The sequence below is a fragment of the Rhinatrema bivittatum genome, chromosome 3 (genome assembly GCF_901001135.1).
Source record: "Rhinatrema bivittatum chromosome 3, aRhiBiv1.1, whole genome shotgun sequence".
NCBI classification, from domain to species: Eukaryota; Metazoa; Chordata; class Amphibia; order Gymnophiona; family Rhinatrematidae; genus Rhinatrema; species Rhinatrema bivittatum.
The window spans coordinates 588,217,718-588,240,223 of record NC_042617.1 but is presented as its reverse complement, the minus strand read 5'-3'; the positions used below and the strand labels follow the sequence as shown (position 1 = coordinate 588,240,223).

The 22,506-nt window shown below is 45.3% G+C and overlaps 2 protein-coding genes across 2 annotated transcripts in view; one reads left to right on the top strand and one right to left on the bottom strand.

Moving 5' to 3' along the window:
• ACAT2 (acetyl-CoA acetyltransferase 2) overlaps positions 1-527 on the top strand; it is a 66,274-nt gene extending 65,747 nt beyond the window's left edge. Inside the window, exon 9 of the mRNA XM_029596698.1 lies at positions 100-527. Coding sequence (XP_029452558.1) covers positions 100-270 — 171 coding nt within the window. The 3' untranslated portion in view covers positions 271-527. The remainder of the gene's footprint in view (positions 1-99) is intronic.
• Positions 528-826: 299 nt separating this feature from the next.
• Positions 827-22,506, bottom strand: part of TCP1 (t-complex 1) — an 88,160-nt gene continuing 66,480 nt past the window's right edge. Inside the window, 5 exon segments of the mRNA XM_029596697.1 lie at positions 827-1,129; positions 2,668-2,831; positions 3,908-4,100; positions 14,856-14,979; positions 15,286-15,461. Of these exon segments, the coding sequence (XP_029452557.1) occupies positions 919-1,129; positions 2,668-2,831; positions 3,908-4,100; positions 14,856-14,979; positions 15,286-15,461 (868 nt within the window). The 3' untranslated portion in view covers positions 827-918.

The window sequence follows — 22,506 nt, the reverse complement described above, 5'->3', positions numbered from 1 at the left end:
TGGCATTCAATTCCAAGAGTGAATTGTTTTTGCAGTATTGTACAAGACATAACTTGATTATGAAAGCTTAAGTGATCATTTTTTTAAATTAACTTTCAGGTCAACATTCAAGGTGGAGCCATAGCCCTTGGTCACCCTCTTGGCATGTCAGGTTGTCGTATTCTGGTTACTCTTCTGTATGGACTGGAGCGAATTAATGGAAAGCATGGCGTGGCTGCTCTCTGTATTGGAGGTGGAATGGGAATAGCAATGTGCATCAAAAGAACTTGAAAACGCAGACTACTAATGCTCATTTCATGATTTTTTGCAGCTGTGTGTTCACTGTTTCCTGCATTAAAGCATTTTAGTACAACTACATTTGATAGTAAAAGTTGCTTTTCCAATTCTCTGGGGGTGAAGAGGCTCTGATAAAATGATTGAATAACTGTAGTGCTGCTGAATTACGGCTAAACTCAGGTGGTTTTTAGAATTTGTGTAAAATGAAAACATGTAAATGTTTGATATATAAATAAAAGCTATGCCTCACACTTCTTAAAATTTTTGCTTACCTATTCCCCTGCAGCCTGTCTCCCCCACCTTCCTCCTGTCTACTCTCAACTCAGCCCTAGAAGCTCTTTTCTTCATGTTCTCTTCAATCCCAAGCCAGGGACTTGGGATATTTTCTAACCCTGCGATACACGGGAGGAGTTTGACATAGCTTAACTTCATAACTCATACAAGGAGCACAGTAATTTGTTCCTCAACATCTGCTAACTGCTTGAAAGCACTAATTAAGAAAAGGAAGACCACTTTTAATTAACTCCTGTAAGAAAACAAATCACTTCCATATAATAGACAGTATGCTTTATTTAAAGTATGTCAGGTGCAAGGTAAAACAAATACAGCAACTCTTGTTATAAATAGTGAACTAAGCCAGTTTTACATTGATCCAGACTGAACTGCATCTTGGTAACCCCTTCCTTTATCATCTTTGCTCTCTGGAAGCAATTTAATTAGGTCATCAATTCGAAGAATAGTAATTGCAGCCTCTGTGGCAAACTTCAAGCTCTTTGTTTTAACCATGGTGGGTTCAAAGACACCAGCTTGCTTACTATCTCTTGGCTTTCCATTGATTAAATCCAGACCAATCCTGCAAGTCAAATTTGAGTATAAATATAAATTAACAAGAAAAGTCAGTTTTACATTTGAAAGGATAGATGGCTAATGACTGCTTGGTTGCTTCCTATTTAAGCAAGTATCCCATGAGAGAGGCTTGATTATCCAGAGTTTTGCATTAAGCATTTACAGATTAATTTTATTTATAATTTACGTGGAAGTTGCAGTTGCTTATTAACTCTACTCCATATAATTTGACACTTTAGGTTACAACACAAGAGTAGAAACCCCTTTTTCCATGCCAGGGACGGCCTCCTTGGAGACGTGTTCTGGTTTATATTCTGAAACCTTCTGTTTTGCATAATCTGGAATTCCTTTTAAGCAGAGCTTTGCATTGCCACAATCAGGAAACTAATTACAAACACAGAATTTTGGCCAGCAATAGTGCTATATTCGAAGCCCCCTCCCCCACCTATGAAAGCAGTTAAATTACAAACCATGAAATAGAGGTATTCAAGACATTTTCAACTAATTCTGTAGGCTGCATAAACACAGCACATTTTGCTTGAACTTCACCAATATAAATGTCCAATATAAGCTACTGTAACTTATCAGGTGTTATACTATGAGCTTTAAACATTTGTGTCTTCATTTATCACTGCTGTTTCTTGTAGAAATAGGGGACTATTATAAATTTAGAAATATTAGCTTTAGTGTAAGATTTTAGTTTTTCACATTTAGAAGTTTTGCTTCTACATTGTATGAACAGCAAACGTGGTGAAATTTTAATCCCCTGGCTTCCTTAGGGCAGGGATGAGCAAACTGAGCCACAGCCAACCTTCCATTCATGCATTTGGTTGAGGACCGATGGATATACACACCAACAACCAGCAGCTGAAAGTTGCTGGAATAAGCGCACACATGAGCCCAGAGAGACAGACATCCCATAACCAGACACCTCATATCCAGTCAAACAGATCCCAGAACCAACATCCAGACAGAGTAACACCATATCGTCACTGATACACACATACCACACCTACAGGCCAATGCAATAAAGTGCATTCAGCAGAAGGCACAGTTTTCCCCTTAGTTGTGTGTGCATAAGTCTTACTGATGATGCAGCAAGGAATCTTCTGCATGTAAAACTGTGTCCTTGCATGGAAATACTGTCTAAATAAAGGCATATCCTCTGATAAGGGCTTAGCTCAGGGTTTCCTGGAGCTGGAAAGTTTACTCCTGATCAGAGATGGAGTAACGCTTCCAGTTCTGCTGTGCGTCTGGGCTTGCAATAGCAAAAGGATTTTAGTATGGGGAGACCCCCCAGCAGGGTAGGAACTCAATACAAGCTACCACACTCTCATTGTTAAGCACTCTCTGGACTAACTTCCTGGAGGTCTCATTTATTAAACTGTGGACCCATACAAAGCCTCTATATTCCGGCCCAAATAGGTCCCCAAATACTTAAGATTGCTGGGAGGCTCATTTGAAAAGAAATGCTGCCACTGTAGCAGGAACAAAATGGTTCGAGGCAATTTGGTGCAATACACAGGTCCCTAGTTTTATACTTGCCATTTCAGATTCTTGCGTTCTGGGTTAACCTGGGCTTCGTTATGGAATGCTCTCAGCTTGGCAACAAGATCTGTGGAGTCCTGAGCAGCATTCACTGCCAGGGTTTTGGGAATTACCAACAGAGATCGGGCAAATTCTGCTATAGCCAGCTGTTCACGGGAGCCCTGAGGGGAAAGAGTAGGTGTTAGGTTACTTTCATTTATTCTACTAAAGTATGTCAACAGAACAGCATCATAAACACGCAGGAGGCATTTCTTCCTTACAGTGGGGGTGCCTTGGGAGGATTCTGAGACACTTGGGATGGCAAAACCTGATCTCTAGGTGCAGAGATGAGATACTTGGCTACTGACCACACACTGATTTGTCTACATTAAAGTAACAAAATAACAAACAAGCAAAATTTTACCAACACTTAACACCCCAACTCAAAGTCTTTTTCCACTGTAACAGAATGAGTCAATCAGCATTTGAAAAATATTCCTTCAAAATATTTAAGAAACAGTACCATGACTGCCAAGCTGCATAGGACACCAACTCTACAAAGAAAGAGGCTTGCTATTTTAAGACAGCAAATAATACAACTGCTTTCTATTACCCTATAATCACTTCTAGTCGTATTTCTTTATAAATACTGAAATGACTGTCTCTTGTAAGTACTAAATGTGAGCAGCTTACTTGTGCAACTACCAAGAGAAACAAAAAATAATCAAGTTGTTCTTGCTTTACTTATTTAAAAAAATGTATAACCACCTATCCCCAACTTCTGGACTGCCTACAAGAATAGATGTAAACATCTTCTGTTTTTGCTCTACTGCAAGGGTAGCCACAAAGTCAAAGTTAACCAAAATTATCCAAATAGCTGATGAATATTCTTGAAAACCTGACTTGTTTGTAACTCAAGGGCTGCAAGTGCCTATCCTGCAATTTTTTGTTCTTATTTTTCAATTTCTTTTTCTGTCCTTTACATATGCACGTGTCTGAAATAAGGTATGTGCACACTATAACAGCTGGAGCACACCATGCTCCAGCTGTTATACCTTCCGTTTATTTACTTAGATCCAACTTGAAGGAGGATGAACACTTGCTAAACTTTTCATATTTGGTGACTGAGCAAATATTAACAAAAACATTTACAACCATTAAAAACACATTTGCCTCACATAAAGTGTCTGAGACAAGGAAACACGCAACTGTCAGCTTATGGTTTACATTAAGATGTCCAAGGCAAATTTATTCTTACCATGCTGGTTGCATAATTTTCCAGATAGATGGACAGTGCTGCTTCCACAGCACCTCCTCCCGGGACCAGGGACTTGGACTCCAGTACTCTCTTCACCACACACAAAGCATCGTGAACAGAGCGCTCCATTTCATCGCACATAAAATCATTCGCACCACGCAAGATGAGAGATGCACATGTTCGAGCCTTAGTGCTGGTTAAAAAAAAAAAAAAATTGGGAAAAGTTGGCCATAAGCTTAGTTAAGCTAAAACACCTAATACAAATGTTTCCTGAAATTGTCATGTTAAAAATTTAAGAGACTGAGTATATGTGATAACTGGATCAGGTACATGTAGAGAGAAAAGGTTCTCTGTGGGCAGTAAGACACCACTAGCCTCAAAAGTGGGTGCTGTCATCCAATGAAACTGACATGAACGCACTCTCTAGAACTCAAAGCATTTGAGGATGTTTTCCAGCTGTCACTTAAGCCTTCTCAGTTCCTTTCCTAGCTAGATTTCAATTTCAGGGGAGGAGGATGGGAACGTGAGGCTGGTTGTCTTCCTGTCTAGAGAGAAAGCGCAGTTGCTTACCTGTAACAGGTGCTCTCCTAGCACAGCAGGATGTTAGTCTTCACATGTGGGTGACATCAAATGGATCCTGACACGGAAAACTTGTCAAAGTTTCTAGAAACTTTGCCTGGCAGACTGAGCATGCCCAGCCTTTTGCTATCCTCGCATCCACGCGAGGTCTCCCTTCAGTCTCATAACAGCAAAAATTTGAGCGAGAAAAATAACAAACCGAAGGTGAACCCAACATTGCAGGGAGGTGGGCAGGATTCCTGAGGACTAACATCCTGCTGTCCTAGGAGAACACCTGTTATAGGTAAGTAACTGCGCTTTCTCCTAGGACAAGCAGGATGGTAGTCCTCACGTGTGGGTGATTACAGAGCTCCAGACTGCCCCCTGCGATCAGAAGGGCCCACAGTAGCCAAACAAGGTGCCAACGGGCGCAACACAACTGTGGTGCTATGGGAAAAACAGGGACAGTCTGGCTCCATAGAGAGCACAATGAAAACAGTTAGGTTCAAGACTGGAATAGATTGCGGAGGACACTGACCAAAAGTGCTGTCCTGGAGACTATCCCTGTCGAGGCAGTAGTGAACCGTGAATGTGTGGAGAGAACTAGAGGTCGCAGCCCTGCTTTGGGTCACTAACTGCTCACTCTCTGCCGTCTATGGCAGCTTCACCCTGCCAGCCAGCTGGAGGCCTGCCTGCTCGTAGAAGGCGGCAATGCAATCCGCTAGCCAGGTGCATAGGGTCTGCTCCCCCACAAACAGCTGGGTAGACTGTTTATAACTCGCTGTATGGACCAAGTAGAAAGCGAGTGCCCTCTTGCAGTCCAGGGTGTGAAGAGCACGTTCCTCCAGGTGGGAATAAGGCTGTGGGAAGAATGATTGACTGGTTGATGTGGAAAGCAGTCACCTCCCTTCAGTAGAAATTTTGGATGTGTGCGTAGCACCACATGATCATGGAAGAATTTCGTGTAGGGAGTGCACGTAACCAGGGCCTGGATCTCACCAACCCTGCGAACAGAAGTGATCACCACCAGGAACATAACTTTCCAGGTAAGGAACCTCAGGTCACAAGATTTCAGAGGCTTGAACGGATGCCGCATGAGCATCACTACAACGTTGAAATCCCACAGGGTTGCCAGCGGGAGAAGCGGGGGCTTCAGCTGAACCAGGCCCAGCATGAAACGCCTGACCAGTGGCTGGACTGAAATGGGTTCCCCAGTGACCCCCTGGTGGTAGGTGCTGAGGTGTATTCAGACCGAGCTGGTCTTGAGGTCAGACTCGGACAGGTGCCACAGATAATCCAGCAGGCGGGGCAGTGGACAGGAGAAAGGGTCCGGTTGGAGGCTGGCACACCAGGTGGAGAAATGCTTCCACTTTGAGCTATAAGATCTCCAAGTGGAAGGTTTCCTGATTCAATCAAGACCCTGGAAATACCATCCGAGAGCTGTAAGGGCTGGATTTTATCATGCGCTGAACACCCATGCCGTGAGGGCCAGGGCCCTGGTTCTGAAATAGGAGGTTGGGAGCCGTCCCTAGCGGAACCGGTGCACTCATGGATAGGTCCTGGAGCAGAGGAAACCACATCTGCCTTGGCCAGGAGGGTGCCACCAGGATCATGGTTTCCCCATCCTCTTGAGAAGCGGAATGGGGGGGGGGGGGGTAAACATGCATGAGAGCTCGTCCCCAGTGAAGGCAGAATGCGTTGCAGGCCAGTGGTCCTTCCCTGGAATCAGGGATCAGAACATGCTCACCTTGTGATTGTGGGGAGAGGCGAACAGGTCCAGGTCCGGTGTCCCCCAGCAACAGAATAGGTCGGCTGCCACCGCCAGTTTCAGGGACCACTTGTATGGCTGGAAGGTCTGGCTGAGGCGGTCTGCCAGCGTGTTCAGGTGGTCCGGCAGGTAGGTGGCCCGTAGATACATCCCCCTGGAAAGGGCCCAATCCCAGACCTGTATCACTTCCTGGCAGAGGGGGAAGGAATCTGTGCCGCCCTGCTTGTTGATCTATCACATCACCACCTGGTTGTCCGTTCTGATGAGGACGACCTTAGAGGACAGCCTGTCCTGGAAGGCCCACAAGGCATACCGGATCATCCGTAGCTCCAGGAAACTTGTTTGGCAGTGGGACTTTGCCGCAATCCAAAGGGCCTGGGTATGCAGGCCATCCGTGTGGGCCCCCCCCCCGAGGCGAGGCATCGGTGGAGAGGTTATCTGGGGTGTTGCGGGCTGGAATGGGAGTCTGATTTCCAGACTGGACCGGGCCTCCCACAAGGTCAGGGAAAGACGAAAAGGGTCCGTGACCGCTACCTCCAGGTTCTAGGATACCTGCCGCCACTGGAGCTGCAAGGCCCACTCTGGATCCCTCATGCAGAGGCGGGCCGGGGGGGGAGTTCACATGGACCAAGGCCACCATGGGCTCAGCAGGAAGAGCAGCAGACAGGCCAGTACCCTCCTTTCTGTGGTGAACGAGGGTAGCCAGGGAGGAGAGGGCGACTGCTCGATCCCTGGGCAGAAAAGCTTTTGCATGTGTCGTATCTAACTTGACGCCGATAAAGACCAGCTGTGGAGATGGAGTGAGACGTGACTTGGGGAAGTTGATAACGAATCCCAAGGGTACCTACTGGAGGAACCGAATGTGAAGGAGGATCAGACGCAGAAAAATCCCCGAAAAACCCCCCAGCAAAAACACTTTCAAGGGTTTGGAGCTCCACAACAATGAAGCTACTGCAGCGCGGAAGAAGAGACTGAAGGGAGACCTCACGTAGACGTGCAGATAGCAGCAGACTGGGCATGCTCCGTCTGCCAGTCAAAGTTTCTAGAAACTGACAAAAGTTTTCCGCGCCAGGCTCCATCCAATGAGGTCACCTACATGTGGGGACTACCATCCTGCTTGTCCTAGGAGAATACCCATTACAAGTAAGCATACTTTGCTCTATGGAGCAAGCAGGACAAATCCAGCCACACTAATAGGGGCTCCCAAAACTAAGGATTGTAATGAAACAGTTGATACAAATAAAAAAGAAAAAAAAAAGATGGCGAGAAGAGTAGCTAAATCACAGACTGCAATACATTACAGAACCACCTTGCAAGACTGGAAGATTGGGCATCCAAATGGCAGATGAAATTTAATGTGGACAAGTGCAAGGTGTTGCATATAGGGAAAAATAACTCTTGCTGTAGAGCCACAATGTTAGGTTCCATATTAGGACATAATAGGAGCTACTCCCCAGCAAAAAGATCAAGGCATCATGGTGGATAATACTTTAAAATCGTCGGCTCAGTGTGCTGCAGCAGTCAAAAAAGCAAACAATGTTAGGAATTATTAGGAAGGGAATGGTTAATAAAACGGAAAATGTCATAATGCCTCTGTATCGCTCCATGGTGAGACCGCACCTTGAATACTGTGTACAATTCTGGTCGCCGCATCTCAAAAAAGATATAGTTGCGATGGAGAAGGTACAGAGAAGGGCAACCAATGAAAGGGGTTGGAACAGCTCCCCTATGAGCAGGGGTGGGCAATTCCGGTCCTCGAGGGCCACAAACCAGTCTGGTTTTCAGGATATCCCTAATGAATATGCATGAGAGATTTGCATGCACTGCCTCAGTTGTATGCAAATCTGTGTTATACATATTCATTAGGATATCCTAAAACCTCGACAGGTTTGTGGCCCTCGAGGACTGGAATTGCCCACCCCTGCCTATGAGGAAAGGCTGAAGAGGTTAGGACTGTTCAAGCTTGGAGAAGAGACGGCTGAGGGAGGGGGGGGGGGGGGGGAAGGATATGATAAAGGACTTTAAGATCATGAGAAGTCTTGAACGAGTAGATGTGACTTGGTTATTTGCACTTTCGGATAAAAGAAGGATTAGGGGGCACTCCATGAAGTTAGCAAGTAGCACATTTAAGACTAATCGGAGAAAATTCTTTTACACTCAATGCACAATTAAGCATTGGAATTTGTTGCCAGAGGATGTGGTTAGTGTAGTTAGTGTAGCTGGGTTCAAAAAAGGTTTGGATAAGTTCTTGGAGAAGTCCATTGACTGCTATTAATCAAGTTTACTTAGGGAATAGCCACTGCTATTAACTGCATCAGTAACATGGGATCTTCTTAGTGTCTGGGTAATTGCCAGGTTTGGCCACTGTTGGAAACAGGATGCTGGGCTTGATGGACCCTTGGTCTGACCCAGTATGGCATGTTCTTATGTTCTTATGCAGCAGTGTAAAACAGATTTACTTGCCTCAATCACAGAAGTAAGGGATGATTTGGCTGCATTGGGGCATCAAGTGGACGAGCTTGATTCTCATACAGAGAATCATGGAGCAGCAACGAATACCCTGAGTGCTCAGCATACAACCTTGACTAAGGAGCTCTCTCTACTTGCCAATAAATTAGAGGACTTGGAAAACTATTCACAATGCAGCAACCTCCACATTAGAGGCATCCCTGAAGTGAGGAGTTTATTGATTGCACAGACACGACGAGAGCAATGTGTGTCCTTATTCTCAGTAGCACGGATAGTATGATGGAAGAGCTTGCTACCATTACCCGTAGTATGAAGATAGAACAGATGCATAGGACTCTGGGCCCCAAGCGGGATAATCGTCCTAGAGATATTTGTCTTCATAGCTTCACTCAAAAATCAAACATAATTGAGACGGCTCGGAAAAAAGCAGCTTGGTTCTGCAAAGGACACAAAATTACCATTTATAATGATCTGGCACCAACCACGGTCTGTAAGCATCCTGAGCTCTGAGAAGTCACTGGAGCGCTGACTAAGGAGGGACATAGATACCACTGGGCCTTCCCTTTTGCCCTTCAATTTCTACATAAAGGGATATCTTATCACTGAAGCTCAGTCAGTATGCAAGCAAGCAGGCTTATCCATTACATTTTCAGCTCCAAAGGAGGTTCCGTGCGCCATGGTATCAATTTGCTTCCAAGATGGTGGCAGGCGGGCCAAGGAGGATGGCATTCTGAAGATTCATGATCAGCTCTCAGATCAGGGCTGAGGACTTGTCTCCTACTCAGACTGTTGCGCTTTATTTTTCTTTTTTAGCTGCTGCTGTGATTTTTGCCTAGTAGTGCAATTTTTCTACGTGTTTGCACGCATGCAGTTGTAAACACGGCTGTGCGTGTAGTGTGCGCGCCAGGTACACACCGCTGTGCGAGCGTGTGTATTGGACGCGCGCAAGTTAGGTGCATCGGCCGCCTGGCCTGCCCCGCCGGTGAGAAGGGAAGATGGCGCCGAGGATCTCCACATATGTGGACCCTTGCACCGGATCAGGGCCCAGCCTAACCAAGGCTGCTCAACCCGATCGGTGCTCCCTTCTAACCTCGCCGTGACGGATTCGGTACAGCAATCCCAACTGTGGAGACCAGAGACCTGAATTTAAAGATTTTTTCTTACCTGGTCTTGCTGCTTACCGATCATGTGCCAGACTGTCTCCAGCTGCAGGGGGTGAGGGGAAATTACCTTCACCGCCGCCCTCTTTTCTGCACCCGCTGCCTTTCAGCCACACTGGGGGGCTAAGTCCACGCCGGGAACCGGCTACCGGACCAAGGCCCACCTCTGAGGGATAACAGATCAACCCCAGGAATTCGACTGGGGGAGGGACCCTTAGGTATCACAGCAGGAGAGCGGGGCTCGATCTTCCTTAAGGTAAATTTGGTTTCTTCTTTGCTTAAATTCTTAACACTAATCTAGTGTGTGGGATAGTGTCCGCATCTGCTAGGAGACGGAGAGATACTGAAGAGCTGAGGTTACTGCAGGGGTATATCTAGACTGACCTCAGCTTTGAAATCTGACTCAATGTCCCATCTGCTAGCAGAAGAGCACAATACCCATTGGTCCTGAGTCCATCTGACTACACTAGAAAATAGCTCTCTGGCTGAACACTCTTGCCCACCCTTTTCCATATACTGCAGCAAATGGCAGATAACATTCATAAAATTATAAATCTCATGTTATGGGTTGATTGGGAACATATTCCTTGTCTTATTGTCCGATGCTGAAAAGGCGTTTGATCTTTTCATTGGCCTTTACTACTCAAAACATTACAGCAAATGGACTTTGTTTCATTATCGACTGAAGGAAGAAAAGCCCAGTCACCTGTGGCAAGAGTGATGGTAAATGGAGGGTATGGAAACAGTTTTAGCATTGGTCAGAAAACCAGGCTGGGGTGACCGCCTTTCCCACTATTATTCGCACTATTCCTGGATCTCTTTGGCTCTAGAGTTTGTTCAAAGTTTCGGACTAAGGTAAACCTTGATAAGTCTGAGCTGTTAAATATTAATTTAGCAGATTCTGATGTATCTACGGTAACAGCAATTTCCATTCAAATGGGCCAAAGTGTCGCTTAAGTATCTGCATGTATATTGGTGCTTGGACCTCAGAGCTTGTTAATCTTAATTATGTTCCACTTCGGGGGGGGGCCAGGGCAGTTTCTCCTGGCTTGGTAGGATTGCCATAGTTACAATGAATCTTTAACCCCGATTGTTATATTTTTATTTATTTTATTTATTTCAAATTTTTATATACCGGCATTCGAGACAGCAGTCACATCATGCTGGTTCACATAGAACAGGGGTGCATAGTAAACATAACTATAACAATGGTGCTGAAAAGGCAGTTACATATAACAGGGTGTTAAGAACTTGGCTTAGAAGAGAAAGGACAGGTTATTATTCACACGAGTAACGATAGAAGATAAGGTTAACCATGGTGTAGGTGGAGAATGGGGGTGGCTTGGAAGAGTTAGATCAATTAGCGTCCGGGAAGGCTTGTATGAATATCCAGGTCTTTAGTCTTTTTTTGAAGGTTGAGATGCATGGTTCTATTCTGAGATTTGAGGGGATGGAGTTCCATAACGGTGGGATGGCTGTAGAGAAAGCTCGGTCTCTTAGTGTGCTGTGTCTGGTGGATTTGGGCGGTGGTACCTGTAGCGAACCCTTGTATGCATCTCTTGTTGGTCTTGACGAGTTGTGTAGTCGGAGGGGGATCTGTAGGTCCATAGGAGCCAGTTGGTGGATGTTTTTGTATGTGGTAAGAATGGCCTTGTATATAATTCTAAAGTGTATAGGTAACCAATGGAGGCTCTTTAAAATGGGGGTTATATTTAATCACTCTCCCCATTTTCATTCCTGCCGCTCTTGGCAGAAGAAAATCTTTGATTTTATTTGGAGGTGTCGTGCCCCGAAGGTATCCCATCTAGTTTTTTTTCAGCCAAAGTGAGAGGGAGTCTTGGGGTCCCTAAGCTGCCTCACAGATTAGAATACAGATTTTTATAGACTCAATTATGTTAAACAATAAGTGGTCAGTGAGCAGGCGATGCTGGCTGTGATGCAAATATTAACTTTACCATGGCAACCTCGATCCTCTTGGCGCCCACTGAAGTGTTTCCTGACGACTCTTTGCACTGTCATGAAAGTCTGGGTTCAATGGAAGACTAAATTGGGAGGCTCATATTTTTTCCCAGACATCCCTTTTCCATAATGTTCATTTCCCATTAAGTTTCCAGTCAACTCTTTTCAATAACTGGAAAGAAGCAGGGGTTATTACTATTGGGCATTTGCTTGGGCACGGAAGTTTACTATAACTGCACTTGGGCAGATGTACTCTCTGGGGTTTGTGGCCTATGCTCAGGTTAAACATTTTTTTAGATTCTCAGCAAAGACTTAATACACTGAAACGTTTTGTGCTCAAGGAGACACGATACGTGGTCAAGTGTCTAAAACATACATACTTCTTAATGGTCCGGTGTCAGACCCCTTTATCCACACTCTGAAATGGGATATAGATCTTGGGAACCCTCTCGGCAAAGACTGGGACATTGTTTACTTTAATGCCAGCAAATGCTCTATTTCAGCTCAATTACAGGAGAATTGCTTCAAGCTTTTATATCACTGGCACATTACCCCAGTTAAGTTCCACAGATTACACCCGTCATTCTTTCATATCTGGTGGTAATGTGATAAAATTGTTCCTTTTTGGAAGACAGTTACCGATTGGCTAACTACATTGCTGAAAGTACCAGTAATTCCAGGGGCAGAGACTGTGCTATTAAATTTGCCTGTTCCTGGTTTGAACAAACATTAGCAACGTTTTTGCCTACAGGTTTTCATTGCAGCATGCTGTGTGGTTGAAGCAAGCTGGCACTCCATTTTCTCAGGTCCTTGATCAATTATATCTCCTTTGCTGATTGGCTTCCTTAATGGCTGTCCAGAATAACCACATGGCTTCTTTTAAAGTAGTGTGGGGGGACCTTTTGTGGATGCCTTTGTATGAGAAACATTTTACCTCTTATGTGACCCTTGCACTGAATGTATTGGTGGGTGGGGGTCTTATACTTTGTGCCTCCTTACCCAGCTTCCAAATACCTGCCTGTCAAAGTGGGATCTAGGTAAAGGATTCTCTTGAATTGTCTCACTGCGTTGGGAGTTATACAATGTAATATAAGGGATAGAAGAGAACTCCGGGAGGGGATTGGGGGCAGGGTAGGGATTCTGGGTTATTCTTCTGCTATATATACACACTTCAGAGATGTCGCCTAATGTTGTATGCTCTTTTTTTGAAATTCTCAATAAAAGTTTCAATTTAAAAAAAAGCAAAACCCTTTTTACTTGCTAATTTTTTTCCAGGAGTTGTTTTGGCATTCTTTAAGGCTGCTTCCATAACCACCAAATCATGAGGGAGTTGCTGGACTTTATATTTCGTCGTCTTATCTACTGGTGGTGTAATGAAAGACTCTTGCAGAGCAATTGAAGACCTTGCACAGGGACAGCCATTGTTTGGGCACCGTATAAACCAGAGCATTCCAGGAAAGTGATGAATAACTTTTCTCCAGATAAAATGGCGGGGAAGCTGCCATCTTTCAGATAAAAGTTGGGTAAGACTTTTCTGGCAGAGTAACACTTGCTGGCCCTGAAGAAGGGTCCGATAACTAGAGAACATGCAAGGGAAAGAAAAAGGCTTTCAAATTATGAAAGTGTTCTTCAGAATCAGATCAGAGCTGGAGTTTTTCTTTCAATGCCTGCTTCTCTCTTGATATCACATTAAAAGGTTTTTTGTCCTGCGCGTCCAGAGGCCTTTAATAAAGAGGGACTGTTGATACAGTCTGCATGTCAAACATTTCCAAAACAGGCAACATTATTGTTGGATACGCAGAAAAGTGTTTAACTGGATAAAGACCATCCACATCTTCTGAACAAAAGTTATGCACTTCTGAAGCAGCATCTTATTGTGGAATTAGAGCCAATGAAGAAGATAGAGGAAGGTTCTCTGTGCTAAATCATTGTATAGGTACCAAAGGTTATCTGATCAAGTGGATTGTACTAATGATTCAAGGATGTTTGACACAGAGGTAGATAGCACAGATACCTTTGGCACTGTGAGTGTCGATACGTTGGCATGGTCCTTCTTCAAAAATAGCGGCACCAGAGACCTCTTTCTAGAAGTCTTGTTCTGTGCAGGAAGTAGACAAGTCACAGCAGTGGATTCTAGAAGTCTGACCTTTTTTAAGCACTGGTCTATCCAAGTTTTTCCTTTTTTGCCTCAAGACAGATACCTGACTAAGCTCTTAATCTGAGAGCATTTAGGGAAACAATTTTTCCAGATGCAGAAAAATTACCCACATCATGCTTGGGTCTAAGGCATGGAAAGCAGACAATGAAGATCAAAGCTTGACATCTTGTGACTAACAGCATAATTTTAATGGTATTTTACCTGACCTGGAGCTTTTTCTGACATCACTGAAGAAACTACAGAAACTCCCCACCCCCACAGAAGAATGAAAAATGAAAACTACATAAAATAAGTGAAACAGCACAAGAAAGATATAGAAAAATAGGAGCAGCTGAAAAAAAAAGCAAGAACATGTTTTTGCTTTGGCAGAAGACTGAGGATGCTCATGTGGGAACACTTGAGCTCTAGATAGGCGGTTCCAAGAAAGCACCATATGACATTCACTTATGTGTTTGGATTTGTCCAGCTTGTCCAAGGGGAAAAACTACGTTATCTATACAAATCATGAAACATTTATGCATCCATTATACTTATTCTTTTTCTCTGTAATAGACAAAGAAAAACAACTTCCTAAGATTTGTGTCCATCTAACCAGAAGAAAAAAAGAAGTTAACATATCCTAAATGAGCCCTTTCCCTTACCCCAAGGACTTCCAGTTTTAGAATTACAGAAACAATGGGAACGCCTCTATATGAAGTCCTTCTGTACTATCACTGATACAATAATGAAACACTGGAAGATTCATCTTAACTTCTAAAAAAAATTCATCATGCTTTAAACCATGTGTAAACTGCTCATACTACTTATCCACTTCATTTTGTGCATCTAGAGCAAAAGCTAAGAATATTAATAATTGAATTAGCAGGAAAATCTTACTTCTTGACCAGGATCAGTTCATCATCACATATTCTCTCTTGGACCACCTCTTCTGCCTGTCCTAGCATTGATGCCTCAAAACTCTCTTCACCCTCCAGATTTGCAAGTGTTGCGCAAACAGTGGCTTAAAAATATGAAATAAAAATTACACTGAAATAGCCATCTCAAACCAAAAAAAAAGTTTTCAGATTTTATTCAGGCTTTTATACCACAGCTGTAAAAGGCATCTATCTGCTATAGCTGTGCAAGTCTTTGATCTGCTGTTTTGCTGCTCAGGTTATTTTGCTCAAAACAAAATATGAATGCTTAAATTTTCTGTTGCAAGATCATTTAAATATAAAAACAAAAACCATTTAAAAATCAGAATTTCCTAATACTGTCCACACTCCAAAGAACAGACTAGATTTTATAAGTATGAAAACCCATTTACCTCCAGTAGCCTTAGCAATGCGTTTAAGGTCCTTCTTTAAGACTCTACGCACGGCCATTGCACCTGCATCCACAAAATACTTCAGACACATGTCATCAATGCTGCCAGTGGTTAGCACAACGTTAGCACCCGTGGCAAGAATCTTCTGAATCCTCTCCTTCGTGATATCCGATTCTCTACAAAGACAACAGTATGACTGAACATGAATTGCGCCTTTTGGTATATGTTTTAGCACAAGCAAATACTTGCCCATCACATAAAAATTATAGTAACAAAACAGACAATGCATGTGTAGTCCTCTGATGAAGATGAAGCATTAGTTCTATTTCACCGTAACTTGCAGTGGACGTCTCATGCTCTATCCCATGCGTATAACTACACATACTACTCAATCAGTATGGCAGCAAATAAATGGGAAGCTACTTACATTTCAGAAACATTTACTTATAGCAAGAGAACTTTTCCAACATGTATATTTTTGTATCTAGGTTCTACATCGTACATTATTTCTGCACATAAAACTGAAGCCAGGCTGCAACTATTCAAGAAAAATGTCTTCATGAAAAAGCCCATCAAAAATGACAGGGTAAAACACCAGTATCTTTCCTACTGGCACCACCCTTCCCCTTAAGCTCCCCTCAAGACAACGTAAAACCCAATCCCCAACCCAAAGCAAGGAACCACATGCCCTCCGGCCCATCCCCCACTGGCACAGAAATTCAAAATGGCAATGCTCGACCTTTGCTCCTCTGCAGGACAAAGGGAAAGTACTGCTCAGCTGGCTACTGAATTTTGGCAAGGCAGGAGCAATTGGGATCACTCCTGCTGAACCCTTCATCTTGACCTGGGGACAAAAGTTACTTGAATTAGGGGAGTGGGGGGCAGGTTTACTTCAGGTGACTGTGCATGCTGTGTCTCCAGCACATGCCCAGTACTGAGGACAGACCAAATACCATCAGTCCAGACGCACGGATTTCCACGCACTACCAGCACACCCCCCCTTTTCCATGACATCAGTATAAAGAATGGCAAAAGCCTGAATTCTTAAAGAAGTAAAAACTCTCCCTAATACTAACCTTCAACAATTACAAAATTAAATATAGCAGGAATCCTCCAGGAAAAAACACTCTTCTCTCTTAATCCCAACTGGGGATAAGAGGGAGAGACACGATAAAGGTAGAGACAAATTCTCTCCCCATAAAGGAGTAAAAAAACAAAACAAACTTCTATAAGACCCAAGATGTACAAATCAAGGAAAACAGCACTGGCCCAGTGAGTCCAAGACAGTCCTGGACTGCTATAGCTTGATTCAAGGAAAGGAAATTCACAGATAAGGAAGAAAGTTTAGTCTCATCATATTATTCCAATCCAGACATCTGGGAGGTACCCAAACCTATCCCCACATGACTGGAAAGAAGCCAGGGCTGTCCTGAAAACACCTACTCCAAATGCTGCACCTTCAACCTGCAGGGTTTAGCAAATGACCAAGTAGTTGCCTTAAAGTTTCCACATGCCCTCTGCCCCGGAAGACATCCAAGTCCTCATGAAATGGGCCCAAAGGTCCTCTGCAGCCTGCTGACCCTTCAGCAGGTACGCTGAGGAAACTGCCCCCTCAATCAGGCTGAGGAACCTGTTCAATGCCTTTAGGCCTAGGATGGGACCGAGTCCTCCCAATTTCTTTGTAGGAGGGAAACATTGGAGTAAAATTTAATTGATATTCCTCCTTTCAGGCACTTCACAGTGGATTACATTCAGGTACTGTAGGTATTTCCCTATCCCCCCAGAGGGCTTTCAATCTATGTTGGTACCCGATTCAATGGAGGGTGAAGTGACTTGCCCAAGGTCACGAGGAGCAGCAGCGGGATTTAAATCCTAGCTGCCCTTGTTTAAAGCCTGCTGCTCTAGCTGCCCTCTATTAGGGAGGAGAACTCCATTTACAGCAGTTCCTGATAAGGAGAAACTGAACGGGAACCCCTCCAATAAGCACAGTCAGTACCCTTTTCATATTGTGTCGCAATCACAAGGGTTCAAACTTTTATTTATGGCTTTTATATACCGACTTTCTTGATACAAATCAAATCAACTCGGTTTACATCGAACTAGGCAGTACATATAACCAACCAAACAAGAGATCTGGGCCATGATCTCTACGATTGAGGCAAATTCTCTGGGATGCTGGTTGTGGCTTTTGAGCCCTCTTCTGCTGATGGGACAGAGGAGGTGTAGGTAAACACAGCGGCAGATTCCCAAGGAAGACCGGCCCGGGGACTCGCTGCCCAGGACGCATCACGTGGTCTGCTGAGCGCGGCTCCGTCACGGCCGCGCACGGCAGACCACGTGACTGGAGCGACCGGCCCACCGATAGGCCAATCCACCCCTGGGTAAACATCTCCTCGGCTGAAAGAAATGTTTCCTCAAATGCTCCTCTTGCTTGAGGCGAGTGGGGTTTGAAGCATCCCAGTCTTTAAACCAAGCCACTACCTTCCTTGATCTTATAAAAAGATCTCCATAGATTCTCCCCACTGCAGGGCATAAGTCTCCTAGCTATCAAGTCAGAGGTCTGAGGGCCACAGCCAGGTGAATCTGCGAGTACCAATACCCACTCTTAATGAAACCTTGGGAAAAAAAAAAAAGTTGATTTGACCGAGAGTTTTCCCACACATGCCATAGCAGGCTTACCCTCGGTTTGAACATGGTAAACTATCTCCATTCATCCATTAGTATCAAATTTCATTAGAGGCTTGTGGCATTTTAAACCACCAGTTTTAAAATCTCCCATTCCATGGGATCTGAATATGGTCCTGGCACTGCTGATGAAGCCATCCTTTGGACCATTGGAAATGGCTTTTCTTAAGTTTCCAACATGGAAAGTAATATTTGTTTCCTGGCTGACATTATTAGGTCCTCAACTGCTCTGAGAAAGAACAATTCTTATTAAGAGATGGAAGGTTAGAATAAAGATCCTCCTTTTTGAGGAAAGTATGGATCTGATCTGAGAGGTATCAGAAGATGACTTGATACCTAGATCTGACCTAGGTATCAGAAGACTCGACAGCACGAGCGTAGCATCCATAGTGCACAGTGGTGCACATGCATCACCAACTCAAAAAAGGTGTGCCGTGCACTGCCAACAAGGGGCATTGTTAGGGCCTGGGCATCTTCAAATTAATAGTTTGTGGCTCTCATAGTAATCCTCTGCCGGCTATTGTGAGGGTTGCTGAGGCAGCGAGGCGACAAATAGAAGTATAAGATATTCACCAAAAAGAAATGGGAGAGTTACTTATTTGTGCTGGTGCTCAGATGAAAAAAAAAGACTGAAGGGGCTCATGAGGCAACACTAACAGGAAATCCCACACATACTAGCTATCACAGAAGGATCCAATCAGTGCCACCAGATGACAATCACCCACTGGTAATTCAGTCCTCCCTATCGACAGAAAATGTCCCCGGGTCCCAGCATCATGCTGGGGAGATTGATGCAAATAATTCCTGACCTTCCCCTAATGTTCACTGGAGCTCTGCAATGTCAGGCTGGCATCCGTGGTGAGTAGTATCCAGGTTGGTGAGGATAGTCTCGTTCCTTGGCTCAGATGGGCTTCTTGTAGCCATCGTAGTTGGGCCCGAACTCTGTCCAGGAGCTAAAGCCATACGGTGTAGCTCTGGGACAGTGGATTCCATCGTGATAGTAGTGAGCGTTGTAGGGGTCTCATGTGAGCTCATGCCCATGGGACTACTTCCAATGTGGATGCCATGAGGCCAAGAACTTGTAGGTAATCCCATGCTGTGGGGCGAAGTTCGCTCAACAGGGTTCGTAACTGGGTCATCAGTTTTGATCTCGGTGTCAGGATGATCTTGTCTTGTTTAGTGTCGAAGTGGACTCCCAAGAATTCTAGAGATTGGGAGAGCTGCAGGCAGCTCTTGTTTGTGTTGACCACCCACCCAAGGCTCTCCAGTAGAGTTTTGACTCTGTTGGTTGCCTGGTGGCTTTCCTCTGGGGATTTCGCTCTGATCAGCCAATCGTCTAGATAAGGGTGTATGCGGATTCCTTCCTTCCTCAGTGTTGCTGCCACCACCATGATCTTGGTGAACGTCCGGGGTGCAGTGGATAACCCGATAGGTAGTGCCTGGAACTGGTAGTGATGGTCCAGGATCAAGAAGTGTAGAAAACGCTGATGCTCTTGATGGATCAGAATGTACAGGTAGGCTTCCGACAGATCCAGGGAGGTAAGAAACTCTCCCGGTTGTATCGCCCTTATTACCGAGCGTAGGGTTTCCATGTGGAAGCGAGAAATCTTCAGGTGACTGGTGACTGCCTTGAGGTCCAGGATAGATCTGAACGTTCCTTCTTTCTTGGGGACGATAAAATAGATGGAATAATGGCCAGTATTTGTTGTGGAGGCACCGGTGTTATAGCCTCTAAGGCTAGTAATCTGGTCAGTGTAGCTTCCACTGCCATTCTCTTGGAAGGGTCATGGCAGGGAGATTCCTCAAGCTTGCCCGGAGGGAGGTGGTGGAAATCCAGGTAATATCCCTCTCGAATGATGGATAGGACCCACTTGTCCGAAGTTATCTCGACCCATCTTTGGTAGAATAGGGCAAGTCTGCCCCCTATGGCTTCTTTCTTTGGATGGGTCGGCTGATTTTCATTGTGGGGTGCGGCTGGGGCCTGGCCCCGAGCTGGCTCCCCTCTTATTGTGCTTGTTCTGAAAGGACTGGCTACGGCCTGTGGGGCGGGCCGCTTGGTATGAGCTTCTATTTGGGTTGAAGCGCTGTGATCCTCTGCCCCTGGAGGTCTGGGGGAAGGATCGCTGGTTTCTCTTATTTCTGTCCTCCGGTAGCTGCGGTAGTGGGAACTCGCCCCATTTGTTGGCTAGCTTTTCTAGTTCGCTTCCGAACAGGAGTGTTCCTTTGAAAGGCATCCTTGTGAGTCTCGTTTTGGAGGATGCGTCGGCTGACCAGTTTCGGAGCCAGATTTGTCTTCTGGCTGCCACGGCGGATGAGACTCCTCTAGCTGCTGTGCGTACCAGATCCGCAGCGGCGTCCGCTCTGGTGTGCGAAGTTGCGCGTGTGGGTTTGGTGCGCGCATGCAGGGAGATGTGCGCACAGGTCGAAATTATGCGCCCAGCACAGTAAGCGCGTGACTATGCGCTTCGCTAGAGAGTGCAACATTGTGCACACAAGGCATTTGTGCGCACGGCTCGTTTCTGTGCGCACGGATCGATATGGTGGACAGAGTGGCTGGGGTCCGGTACCAGCAGGGGAGGGCCATGAGTTAGGTCCCCTAGGGCCTCTTTGCACTGTATACACAAGGCTGTGGCCACCTCATGCTGTGCAGCTCTAATGTGGCATGCTGGGCAAAGGCCCTGAGCTTTGAGTTTATTTTCAGGTGGTGCCATGGCTTGTGCGCATACAATACAGTTATGCGCTCTGGTGGACAGAGCGGCGAACAGAGCCAAAACGGTGACGGCGACCACGCTGACAATATGGTGACCACCTCGGAGGGTCTCCACGTGGGAGGACCCTCTGATCTGACCGGGGTCTAGCCCTGCTAGGGCCGATCAACCCGGTGGCACTGGTCCCGGCTGGTGACCAGTGCGTCTCCTCGAGCTTCTGAGACCGGAGACTTTTAAATAGAAATCTACCTTACCTTGTCTTGGCACTTCCCGGTTTCATTCCGGGCGGTCTCCGGCTGTAGGGGGAGAGGGAAATTACCTTCACTGCCTCGCTTGAGGTTGCACCCGCTGCCTCTCAGCCGCATCTGATGTCGGGGGCTAGGTCCCCGCCGAGGGTCGGCTGCTGGACCGAGGCTTACCTCAGAAGGATCGCAGAAATCACCTCGGGAAATCTCAACTGGGGGAGGGACCCAACGGGTGTAACCGCAGGAGAGCGGGGCTCATCTGTAGAGCTAAGATTTCTTCTTAATTTGATTTTCTTTGGTAAAATTGCTCTAATGCTGTGCTAGCATGCATAGAGTCATTAATTGCTATGGAGACGGAAAATACTGAGGAGCTGCACTTCCTGCAGGGGTATATGTCAGATTGAAATCTGATCCGTCTCCAACTGCTAGCATGAGTACACTATACCCATTGGTCCTGAATCCATCTGCTACACGCTAGGAAAGGGGCATTTATTGAAGCCACTGGCTGCCTTCTCCGATAAGGGCACTTGGCAAAAAAGTAAACAGCGAGAATGACTCATTGATAAACTGCGACCAGTGCTACTGCAGCTGAAAAAAAAAAATCTGAACAAAAAAAAAAAAAAAAAGACACCTTAGGTGACTACTGGGAAAGAATGAAATCACACAGCCCCAAGAAAAGATTTATCTACTCCCTTTAAGGTTTGCTAATAGCAGGAGAGAGAAAAAAAAAAAGCACTTCCCACAACCTATGGACTTTGCCAAAATGCTGAGACTGAAGGGGCCCCTATGTGGATGTGTGGCAGTCTAGTTCAAGCTTTCTAGAAACTTTGAAATGAAATTTCCATGCCAGGCTCCATTTGATGTCATCTGTGTGTGAGGACTGCCACCCTGCTTGCGCCTGGATAAAGTTTTACTAACATATAAAGACAGCTTATCTACTTCAAATGTTACTGCTCCTGGAATGTAAACTTATTTTAACCACCACATCCATAAGATACTCCTGGGGGAATTCTGCACACACAGACTTAAAATTCTGCAAACTTTATATTGGTCAAAGTAACAATTTACATGACAGTCTTTAAGTAATTAATTTTCTGTATTAATTTAAAATGTATTAGAGATGTATTACTCCCCTGGCCACTTTGCCCACTCAGGCCCCAACTCCTCCACCTGCCACTATCTGTGTCCCCTCCACCTCTAGGCTCAACCCCTTCCACTCTATCGCCAGTCCCAGAGTTTGACCCCATTCTCAGTACTGCCCCTCACACAGGCTCCCTCTTGTCCATCCCTCTCACACAGGCTCCCTCTCTCTAGTACACAGACATATCCTCATACAGGCTCCCTCACTCTCAACACACACACACACATCCCCTCATACAGGGCCCTCTCTCTTGCATACACACCCACACAAGCTCCCTTTCTCTCTCACACATACATCTTCACACAGGCTACCTGTGTCTCTCACTCACCCCTTCACACAGACTGTCTCACACATACACAATCCTTTCACACAGGCAAGCAGCCTCACATACACACGAGCTCCCAATCTCTCACATACACTCTCCTTCACAATCTCCTCATAT